General features: G+C 53.3%; 5 protein-coding genes across 5 annotated transcripts; 3 read left to right on the top strand and 2 right to left on the bottom strand.

Annotated features, from left to right (window-relative positions):
• Positions 1–444: 444 nt before the first annotated feature.
• Positions 445–1,685, top strand: J4E83_008032 (uncharacterized protein; the record flags this gene model as incomplete). The annotated part of the gene is made up of 3 exons (XM_049334929.1): positions 445–481; positions 563–919; positions 973–1,685. 3 exons carry the CDS (start codon positions 445–447, stop codon positions 1,683–1,685), a joined length of 1,107 nt encoding a protein of 368 aa, XP_049186080.1.
• Positions 1,686–2,077: 392 nt separating this feature from the next.
• Positions 2,078–3,445, top strand: J4E83_008031 (uncharacterized protein; the record flags this gene model as incomplete). Its single annotated transcript, XM_049334928.1, has 3 exons — positions 2,078–2,140; positions 2,244–2,581; positions 2,833–3,445. The coding sequence occupies 3 exons, from the start codon at positions 2,078–2,080 to the stop codon at positions 3,443–3,445; spliced, it is 1,014 nt and encodes a 337-aa protein (XP_049186079.1).
• An 829-nt stretch (positions 3,446–4,274) lies between these two features.
• On the bottom strand, positions 4,275–6,032 carry J4E83_008030 (uncharacterized protein; the record flags this gene model as incomplete). The annotated part of the gene is made up of 4 exons (XM_049334927.1): positions 4,275–4,421; positions 4,485–5,617; positions 5,666–5,821; positions 5,873–6,032. The coding sequence occupies 4 exons, from the start codon at positions 6,030–6,032 to the stop codon at positions 4,275–4,277; spliced, it is 1,596 nt and encodes a 531-aa protein (XP_049186078.1).
• Positions 6,033–6,467: 435 nt separating this feature from the next.
• Positions 6,468–7,460, top strand: J4E83_008029 (uncharacterized protein; the record flags this gene model as incomplete). The annotated part of the gene is made up of 1 exon (XM_049334926.1): positions 6,468–7,460. One exon carries the CDS (start codon positions 6,468–6,470, stop codon positions 7,458–7,460), a length of 993 nt encoding a protein of 330 aa, XP_049186077.1.
• A 2,853-nt stretch (positions 7,461–10,313) lies between these two features.
• Positions 10,314–10,799, bottom strand: J4E83_008028 (uncharacterized protein; the record flags this gene model as incomplete). Its single annotated transcript, XM_049334925.1, has 2 exons — positions 10,314–10,658; positions 10,716–10,799. 2 exons carry the CDS (start codon positions 10,797–10,799, stop codon positions 10,314–10,316), a joined length of 429 nt encoding a protein of 142 aa, XP_049186076.1.
• Positions 10,800–10,978: the final 179 nt, after the last annotated feature.

Genomic DNA, 10,978 nt, shown 5'->3' with positions numbered 1-10,978 from the left:
GAGATTTCCTTTGTTCTAGTATTAGCAGTATTTACATAGCATCACATGGAGCGCGTTTAGCACGATTGTATATTAGTCACGACAGCACGAAAGCTGTAAACAATAATCATTTTACGATCTTCACAATAATCCCTTTCAATCCCTGAATCCCTTCGGATCTCTTGGCAAATCTCATTTGCACATGGCGACAGGGAAATCGCGATAGACAGCGCCAGATCCTCGGTTGTGGGCTCCATGAGGATTGCGCCAGCCTCGTTTTGGGGCGACCCCGCTCTGTCCCTGGTGGGCGTGGCACAGCTGCACGACGAAGGAGTACCACAGCCGGTCCGTTTAAAGAGTCGCGACGCGCGAAATGTAAACGCTATCCGCTTGTGCTAGTTGCGGCTTCACACGCGCTATCCCGACCACTCTTCCCGACATTCAACCACCCAAGAAACCTTCGCGATGCCGATTCGAAGCGACTGGACCCTTGCGCGCGAAGGTAAGCACCGAGCCATTGCCGCCCCCAACCATCACAATGGCAATAGTATCGCGTAGAACGCTCTTCTGACCACGTGAACAGGCGTGACTGGCGATACTATCAGCCGCCTCATCAGGTACACGGCCTTCAACCCTGCCCTCACGCTGCCCCTCATCCTCCTTGCGCGCTACACACACCAAGGCAACGCCCTTGCCGAAGACCATGCCACAGCATTCAAGGGCTTGAAGACGCTGCTGGGCTTGGGTGCGCTGAGTACCGTCAACGCCTGGCTCAACAGCGGCGTGACCAACAACTGGAGCGGCGATGCCTATGTCTGGAGTCGCGAGGTTGTCGTTGTAACCGGAGGCAGCGATGGCATTGGCAAGATCGTGGTCCAGCTGCTCGCCGAGAAGGGTATCAAGGTCGCGGTTCTGGACGTCCAGGACTTGACGTATGAGGGTATGTCTGCCATTGAGCCTTAGTTTCATGGATGGGTTACTGACACTCACCAGCCCCATCATCTGTCCGCTTCTTCAAGTGCGACCTCACCGATCCCGAGGCCATCGCCTCCGCCGCCTCATCCATCCGCTCCACGCTCGGTAGCCCCACGGTCCTGATCAACAACGCCGGAGTCGCACGCGGCAAGACCATCCTCGAGTCGACAGAGAAGGACATCAACCTCACCTTCAAGGTCAACGCCTTCAGCCACTACTACCTTACACAGCAATTCCTGCCCGCCATGATCGCCGCGAACCACGGCATGATCGTGACCGTCGCCTCCGTAGCCGGCTACCTGTCCGCGCCCTCCATGGTCGACTACGCGTCCTCCAAAGCCGCCGCCCTCTCCTTCCACGAAGGCCTCGCCGCCGAACTCACCGCCCGCTACAATGCACCCAAGATAAGGACTGTGCTCATGGCCCAGAGCTACACCCGCACGGCGCTGTTTGAAGGCTTCGATTCTAAGGGCGTTCTTTACCCGGAGACGGTTGCGGAGAGCATTGTTAAGGCTGTGCTAAGCGGCAAGAGTCAGCATGTTGTTCTGCCGGAAACTAGTGGGCTGTTCATTCCAGCGATAAGGAACTGGCCGTACTGGATGCAGTATGGGCTGAGGAAGAGGCTGGGTAAGCTTATGGCGGGGTGGAAGGGCAGGCAGGTTGTTCAGCCTAGTTTGGTGGGGGAGGAGAAGAGGGTCGAGGATAGCACTGTGCTTGTTAATAAGGAGTAGGAGTGTGATTGGTTTGTGGAAATGTGTGGTACTGTCCGCAGTTTGCACATGACCTTCCTTGACGTGTGTTGGGGTTGTAGATGCTGAGCTGTTCATATTTCTTTTGATGTGTTACATAATCTTGCAGTATACCTTTCATATAATTGAGCGATATCACCAGCGCATACTCAATTGAAGTAAACTGACTCTGGCTACGAATGGTCTCAAGATAAGCATAGCTCTCAGGGATGTGAGTTGATATAGAAGTGGACTGTCAAGGAATGACGTAAGCGTACACGTGGTATGCATCGAAATCGTAAGATGGCAAGTGTATATTACAAAGCCTCCTGATACCCATCTCGAAATCCTGGTTACTTTGCCATTTCCAAATCTTCCAAATCGTCGTACGACACATGGCCCATCTAACACGAAAAGAAGTCCTCAAGTCGGGTGAGGTATCCGAAATATACAGAAAGGTACAGTGGCTTCATAAGACACTTGCGATAACCCATTGTCGCCATCTCCTCCACCGTCCCACCTACTCCTGAACAACCAATTCTCAGCTCACACCAACCCCAGGCCTTCACAGCCCGCCCATTCCAAACAACAGGCCCAGACTTCTTCGCCCACCGCGCCTCCCGCGCAGCCCATCTCTCGCAGCTCCGCCACCTCTACCCCATTCCTGGCCCCATTCCAGAGCACGTGACAGAAAGCCTCCACGACGTGCCCACCCGAGATGGAGCCTCCATCCGCGTCAAAGTGTACCAGCCTGTTGCGGGTCCGCCGAAGGACGGCAGCCCACTGATTATGATGTACCACGAAGGAGGCTGGAGTATGGGTGATTTGACGGATGAAGATATGAATTGTCGGATGTTTACGAGGGAGTTGGGGGCTGTGTGTGTTAACGTTGAGTATCGGTAAGATGATTTTATTGTTTGTGTTCCAGGTTTTCCTTATCCTTCTTTACACGCCAACCTAGGAAAAAGCTGAACAGCCTAGAGCCTGGAGCCTACGTTAACGTTGGGTCACCTACTTTGCAAGGTCTTAGCTTAATGTAGCCTGCAGACCTGTTTAGTTTTTTTCTTGTATAAGGTGTTTACGTTATCGTTCCGTCTTCGTATACTTCAACTTCTTTTCCCAAGACACATTTACTCACGTACCACCACAGTCTAGCACCCGAGCACAAATTCCCAACCGGCATCCACGACTGCCACGACGCCCTCCTCTGGGCCATCAACAACAGCGACTCACTCAACGCAACACCCACCCGCGGCCTCCTTGTAGGCGGCGCCTCAGCCGGCGGCAACATCGCCGCCGTCCTTGCCCTTCTCGCCCGAGATACAGCATTAACTCCACCCATAACAGGCCAGTACCTCTGCGTTCCCGCACTCCTCCCTCACACAAACGTTCCTACCCACCTCCTTCCCCTCTACCAATCCCGCACTTCTAACACATCCGACCCCGTCCTCAAAGATATGGCACCAGGATTCATCGAATCCATCTACGAACCCCAGGAAAAGTCCCCGTTATGGGACCCGTTCAACCACCCAAATGGACATGTGGGCGTTGCAAAAGCGTTTTTCCAGGTTGGCGGCTTGGATCCGTTGAGGGATGAGGCGGTGCTCTATGACAGGAAACTGCGGGAGAATGGGGTGTTGACGCGGTTCGAGCTGTACAAAGGGTTTGGACATATGTTTTGGACGAATTATCCGGAGTTGGAGGAGAGTAGGGAGTTTAGCAGGGATACGTTGGAGGGGGTTAGGTGGTTGTTGGAGAGGTAGGTGGGTGTTGGGGTTGTGCATGATTAATTTCATGTGAATATGATACACTATGAGCATATCAACCTACATGTCTCCTCATACACACACGCACCCCCGAGCATCTCGCAATTCAGCGATACCGACCAGTAGCATCACCCCACTGGTACCCGTTCCTCCAACCCCACTGCCATCTTCTCTCATTCCAATACCCCTGCATCCCAGGTGGATTACCCATATGCCTCCAGTGTCCCCAGTTGAAGTGCCCGTGAGGCACTTGAGCGAGGTTGTCTGCTGTGATGCGATCTAGGCGGCGGTAGTCGGCCCAACGGACGCCTCGACCTGTCATACTGGGAATGATGCGAGGGTGGGTTGCTGTGTAATTAGTTTGCTTATAAGGTTGTGGGTTACTTAATTAATCTGGTCAGGCGGCTTGGTGGGAGTAGTATAGTTAGAGGATCGAGGAAAAAGACTTCCCGGGTAGGCATATAATGGAGGAATGTGCTGGCATGAGTGTTAGATTGGGACTTGAAGGATGTGATGCGTGGCTTCGGCGATGAAGAGATATGAAGATTCGACAGGGAAAATATTGTACAGGCTTCACGCCCATGTAGTTGCTAAGGCAATAGCAGCAGATACAGTAGAACAATTCAAACAGTACGTGGTCCGGGAATAGCACTCTGGAATGTGAAAGCTTGTATTGGGTACGGAAATACACTGTGGGTATAAAGCCATGCTAATGACGACCGTGAACCTATAAGAAAGCCTTTGCTATCGCGAGCGTCGAATAAAGTTGTACGGAATGCATATGCCTGAGAAAGTGGAAAATGCCTGTAAAGAAACAAGACCCAGACTACGAACCACCCCTTGGACTGCCCGAGGGCGCCTTGTTGACCAGACTGGAGAAGAAAGATCTCAGCTTCTCGTTGTCGTTGATGTTGGTATCCTGCGTTTTGGGAGGTGGTGTTTCAGGCTCGTCTGATCGGTTGGCTTGACGGTCCTGGGATGAAGTTAGTAAATGTTCTACATCTCTTCGGGAATGATGAACGTGTGTTTGACGTACCTGTAGCCTCTTGACCATTTCATCGGCGTTGACTTGAATTCCACCCATGTTGAATTGTACAGGACCAATATGCTCTTCAACAACTCCCGATGCGTCGTCGGTATAAGTCCTAGAGATTGATGGGTCTTGCTCTTTGCGCGCAGCCTTCATGGCAGCTTCATTCTCATCCTCCCGCCGCAGATTCTCAAGCACGTTGACTTGATCGGCGAGGAAGGCCTGTGGATCTTTGCTTGATACTTCGAGCCCGTTGGCTTGTTTCGACAAGCTGGAAAGTGCGTAGTCTGACTCGGGGTTGCGAATCGTCTCTTCGTAAATTGAGGTCGCCGACGGGCCTTCCTCTTCCTCTTCCGCTGGCGCAACCTGTGTCTCTTCGCCGTTCGGTTGAGCTTCTCCGTCGACGGGTGCAGGTACTTGGCCGTTGGTGGGCCGCATATGCTGGGGAATGTCGATGTCAACACTCCATTTCTCGCTGATGCCCTCCACATCGAAGCCTTCTCGTAATATACGAATCTTGGCCCATGAGTCCCAGTTGGGTGGAACCAGTACGCGATCGCGATCCGTCACATTGTGCCTAAGTTGCTCTTGTTTCAGCAGGGACTTGATGCCGAGTGTGGAGTGAATGAGCGTTCGCAAAGATCCCGGCGCCGTGGGCATTGTGTATACCAAGCTTGAGCCGTGCTTGAGAAGAATGGTGCGCATGTACTGGAGTATGAAGTCGAATTCCTCCTCTTTCCAGCCCCGCTCCTTCTCAAGGGTCTCGATCTTGTCCGCGTTCTGGCATACCACACAAAGTGGTATGCCGAGCGGCTCATCCCATTCTCCCGGGCCTAGTGGTATCTTCACGTTCTCCATGCTGCTACCTTCGGATGGGAGGTTGCGACCCTTGTCTTGTAGGGTTTGGATGTTCTCCTCCAGAACTACTTTGGAATTGTCATCGAGCGAGACGATAAGCGATCGCAGTACTCTGATCCAGTCGCGCAGTTGTCGTATCCACAGCCATGGGTGGTTCCAGTCCAGGAGTATGACGATAAGCATGTGCGGGAGGGTTCGTGGGTTGAGGTACGGCTTGATCAAGGGCGTGAACGACGGCGATGGATTGGCGAGGAGGTAGAGCGAGAGGCGCGCAAGAGTATCTGGCTTTGTTAGCGACATATGTTGTTATAACCAGTGACACTACACACCCTCGTGATCCGTGTCCAGTACATCTTGGTACGTGTAGCCCAAGGCGAATTGGTTGGCGATGGGCGGCTTCCTGCCCCGGTCTGGCGGTCGCCTATTGTTTGCTGAGTCTGTGGATACCGATTCAAGGAACTCTCGCTGCGTCTCTGGTGTTCCGCCTGGGGTCGAGTATTAGCTAGATCCCCTATTCTGCGTGTCGTGGCCCTCACCCAGGACGAGTAGACTCTTTTCCGGCAGTCGCTTTCCACTCGAGATGTTGTCGAGCATGGGCTTCCATATTTCCTCTTTGTCCGTGTCTCTGCTGCCCGGCCGGTCGTGGCTGCCGGGGACGCGTGTGGGGAAGTTGGAGGTCCGACGCGCGCTCGCCATTGCGGAGGTGCTGCGGAGCTGGTCGCTGGCGAAATGTTACCTTCCTGGCTGAGCGATGCTGTGAAGATGATGTACACAAAGGATGCGACGGATGCGGACAGGCTAAGGCGGCACGGAGTGAATGTGTAGTGGGGTTGCGGTGTGCTTGTTTGGCCGCATGTTCGCTGGTACCTTTTCTGCAGGGATGCGGCTGCTGGCCAAGCCCGAGCTTCAAAAGTTCCAGCGGACTTGCCTGCCCTCCGACACGACGTCTAGAATACTGCGCCAACATTATTCCCGAGTCGCAGCGACATACAAGAAGCATTCGAAGATCCGCGATCCATGTCTGAATAGCCATCACAGCGCTAGTGGATCAGGAAGCGACACCCAACCCACCCGCCAAACGCGCCTTCCTCACTTCTCTCACCTCACCACCAAGTACACACCACGCCCACGATGAACTCGGTGCGCGCGATCCAGCAGCTCAACAAGCGAGAGCTCGAAGCGGGCATCAACCCAGAAGGTTCATGGCATACCGACTACCGCGACACAGCCTTCATTAACATCGGCGGCCTACCCTTCGAACTCTCGGAGGGTGACATCATCACGATATTCTCTCAGTATGGCGAGCCGGTATGGGTCAAGCTTGCGCGCGACAAGGAGACGGGAAAGTCACGAGGCTTTGCCTGGATCAAGTACGAAGACCAGAGGAGTTGCGACCTGGCTGTGGACAACCTGGGTGGAGCAACCATTATGGACCGAGTCATCAGGGTCGACCATGCGCGGTACAAGCCCAAAGACGACGAGGATATGAGGGACAACACTATGGGAGACGTCGAACTCGACGCGGGCAATGAGTCCGATGGCGGCAGAAAGAAGCGGAGAAAGACAGAAAGCGAAAGCGACTCGGACGACGACCGACCACTACTACCAGAGGAGATTGAGCTAGGGCGGCTTATGGAGAAGCTCGACGAGGACGATCCGATGCGCGATTCCATGATCAAGCGCCAACAAGAGAAAGTGGACGATGCCCTCAAGAAGCTGAAGAAGCAGAAGCGCAAAGAAAAGGAGCGGGCAAAGCGCAAGGATAGGCATAGTCGAAGAGACAGGTCGAGAGACCGAGATAGGAGCAGGGACAGAAGGAGGATCAAGGAAGCGGGAGAGGATGATGGGCGTGACAAGCACTCGCGTCGGAGGAGTAAGAGCCGCGACAGGAGTACGCGCGACGACCATAGGCATCGGAAGTCAAGACCACGAGATGACTCAGAGGACAGACATCGTCGCCACCGGTCGGAACGGACTCGAGATCGGAGCGAGGATTCCAGAGACAGACGCGATCGGCATCGAAAGCGTGAGCGAAGGCGCTCAGGTTCCGACGGCGACGATGCAGGGCCCTCACGGCGAAAACCATCGCACTCACCATTACCATATCGCGCTCGTTCTCCCTAGTCGCCGGATATACCCCTATGATTGTCGGCACATGCTCTGTCGCTGTCTCAGTACTGTAGTATTATACGTGAATATTCATCTATCGCTACGAAGTCAAGTAGCTGTTTATCCCAAGCACTACGTTCCAACCAACAGCCTCCTGGCTACCATCTCAAGCTGCAATTCTACAGCCCCACCTCTCCCTGCCGCTTCAAAGCCTTCGGTGACTATCTCCGTCAAACGCGTCAATCCACCCTGCTGTTCAAAGCGTTTTCCTCGGGACCAGGGCACAACCACCTCGATCTTCAGCTTCCTCAAACTGGATAGCTGGTAGACTGGCTCAAGTCTCAACCGCTTCTTTACGTCCTTCTTTGGAGCTAGCTTCACCGGCGCTGGCGCACGCGCAAAATCCGTTAGCCAGAAATAGTCCAACTCGAAGATTAGACTGCGGAGTCCAGTGCACTTGGCAGCTAGATCTTCACCCGTGGTTATGTACACCCTCTGGTGTTTCAGGCCATAGGCGAGGAGATCGCCATAACAGAGCATGCGCACGTGTTTGAAGCCGTCGACAGCGGAAAGAAAATTCATCAGAGGAACCACATGCGTTATGCTGCTTTTCAAGACCGTGAAGCGTGTGCGCCTGATCCAGACAGCGAGTCCTTCCTTGTGTAATTGCTTGCTGGCAAAACTTAAATTTGGGAGAGTAGCTGGAGCTACGGTCAGGGGCGAAATGTCCTTGTACGCCTGGACAAAGTATCGTGTTGAGAGGCCGTCCATTGCGTAATGATAGACCTTCTCACGTATCTCGAGCGGAAGCTGGAGAAAGCGTGGGAAGTAGTCTGGCACGTACTCTTCGCATTCCCCGGCCTTGGTAACGATGTCAGAGCGCGATGGCAGCACTTGAGGCTTGCTGGATCGAGGTTGATGGCGCACTTTGCGCTCGCAGTGTCGGGGTACATGGAAGATGTACTTTGGCTTCCTGGGTATCTTGTGATTGCTTGTCCCCTGAGGACTAGACGCAAAGGCGAAACCGAAACCGAAACGCTTCGCAGCGCGATTAGCGGCTGCTAACAAATAGATGAGGTAGCAAAGTCTTCCTACAATCACCGCGGTGACGACTGCGAGAGCGACTCTGAAATTGAACTCCATTGCCTGTTCAACTAGAGTTGCCGAATCTGTTGAAAGGAAAGTTGAAGGTAGAGGGAGAGAAGGGAGTAATTTATCATCTTGGAGATTGCTCAACTGATGGGTGAGCGGGACTTAACTGTGCTCAAAGCTTGAGGCGCGTGTGGCAATAACAAACAGCTTCTCGCCTCAAACCTGAAGGTTTTAACAAACGAAGGGTTCGCAAATGAAGGGTTCACAAACGAAGGGTTCACAAGCATTTTGTGGCAGTAAGGAGCGTCTTGTAAAGAGGAATACAGGTGCCGACCCTCGATCAAAATACGAGCTAGAAAAAGTCAAATGCTGTATTAGATGCCGAGGGGCTTCGATCTACCAGCTGACTATCTATCTCAATACATTATCCTCTAACGAAGCGAATCCGCATCTTGCAATGCATCATAGTCTCAGAAGGCATTCATCTCGTCTAACAAAAGCTGATCGGAATCGCCCTTCCCAACTCGCTGATTGTCAAGTTTTCACTACTGTCCCAACGGCGTAAGTCCCTATTTCTTCCCTTCTTGTTGTTTTATCGGCTGTTTACGTTGTAGTTCGGTAGACGTTCATCTCCCTGCAGTTCCCAGACCGGTTGACGGGTGCTCTGGCCCGAAAGTTCTGCATACGTCTGCTCGGTTGATAGTTCGGCCTTATCGTTGAACACTGCCACAGCGACTGGACGTTCATTCACATGCGGAGTAGCTCGTTGGTGTTTGTAGCGCCTGAAAAAGAGTATCAATACAGCCGTCAGAAGACACCCTCCTAATGCTCCACCAACTCCGGCGCCGATTGTAGTTGCCTTGTTATCGCCTTGGTCCGAGACATCGACTCGCGGGCTCTGAGTGCTCTGAGTGCTCTGAGTGCTCTGAGTGCTCTGAGTCACAGACCCAGTGCGTGACGGAGTTGACAAGTGCGTGGTAGTGCTAGCCGCACTCGAGGTAATGACTGAGACCAAAGACATCGACGGAGTACTCTCAACCCCTGTACGCGGACCTACAGCAGCGCTTTCCAATGTAAACAGCGCCGTAGCTGTCTCACAGCACCTCTGTAATTCTGCGTCTGATTCGCAGCAGTACTCCGCTTCCCTACCATATCCCTGCGAACCACATTGCCACACCCTGACACCATCAGCACGGAAGTCGTAGGCGCTAGAATTGTTTGGTGTGTCTTGATTGAGCTGACAGTTTTGTGGGCAGAGTGGGCTGGACCAGCTCCTATCCGTGCAGGTGCCGCGGGCGTACTCCTGACCGCTATCACTGTCCGCACCATGAGTACAAAGACCGTTTGTGAGACAGGCCTCGCGCGACCGGCAGCATGCTGTTACTTCTGCGTCGGGGTCGCATGGGACATCGATGGGTTGTGTGTCGCCGTTGGGTAAGTAACAGATATTCTGGGGTGAAGCAAAGCGGAGTAGGGAAATTGTGAGAATGAAAGTATGGTAACGCATTATGAAAAGATACAGAAAGCAAAGAGAAGAAAGTACGAGGGTAACAATAAGCATATGCCTGCTGGGGTCATTACGGCCCCCAAATGTTCAACGTGAGACTGCATGCTAAGCGCCCGAAATCTGACAACACAGCAATGCTGTCAGGAGATCTGAATGGAGAGCCAGAATTGTTCCACAAAATGGGGCGAAAGCTGATTTAGCTTCACTATCCAATCATTTATATTCGGGTATATTAACCAACGCCGCCCCCATCCCTCCTTTCACCATAACTACGCAGCTTGCTTCTGGCCGGTGACAGGGCATACAGCCCCATCCGCCGCACCCTCTACACTCGGGTGTGTAGCGACCTTATCCTTGTGGTGTCCGACTGTCGCCTTTGTAACTGGGCAGATGTCGCCGGCGTTCGCCTTAAGCATGTCTGGGTGGTCGGGAGGAAGTACGGTTGTGGCTGTGCCTACGATAGGGCAGAGAGCATCGTCCATCTCTTGGGCCTTGGTCGTCTTTACGTTCTTCTTGAGCGCCGGGCACGATGTAGCCTCGGTGCCTTGGGTGGGGACGGGAGGGTGTGCGGAGAGGTTGTGGTGGTGGTCGCTGGTTGCGCCTACGACTGGGCACTGTGGATTGTATGTTAGCGATGTGCAACGATGTCCAGTGTATCCTTGAGTACGTACAACCTGACCATCCTTCGCTAGGTCGATAGAGGGGTGGTTGGGAGGAAGCACATCGTTTGTGGTACCGATCACGGGGCAAGACATGTTGATGGAAGTGTACTTGTTGGTGTTGTATTACAAAGGTTCGATGTAGAAGTTGTAAGAGTTGTAGCTCAACAAGAAGTGAAGAGGGGTATCAAAGCGGTGTATATGGGCTTGCTAGCAAGCGCCAGACTCTTGCTGCACCTTGTATGGCCGCCTTGAAGCTACCCCAGATTTGCAGG

This window comes from Alternaria metachromatica (assembly GCF_023757995.1).
Source record: "Alternaria metachromatica strain BMP 0045 chromosome Unknown scaffold_21, whole genome shotgun sequence".
NCBI lineage: Eukaryota > Fungi > Ascomycota > Dothideomycetes > Pleosporales > Pleosporaceae > Alternaria > Alternaria metachromatica.
This window is presented reverse-complemented; position numbering and strand designations above follow the sequence as displayed.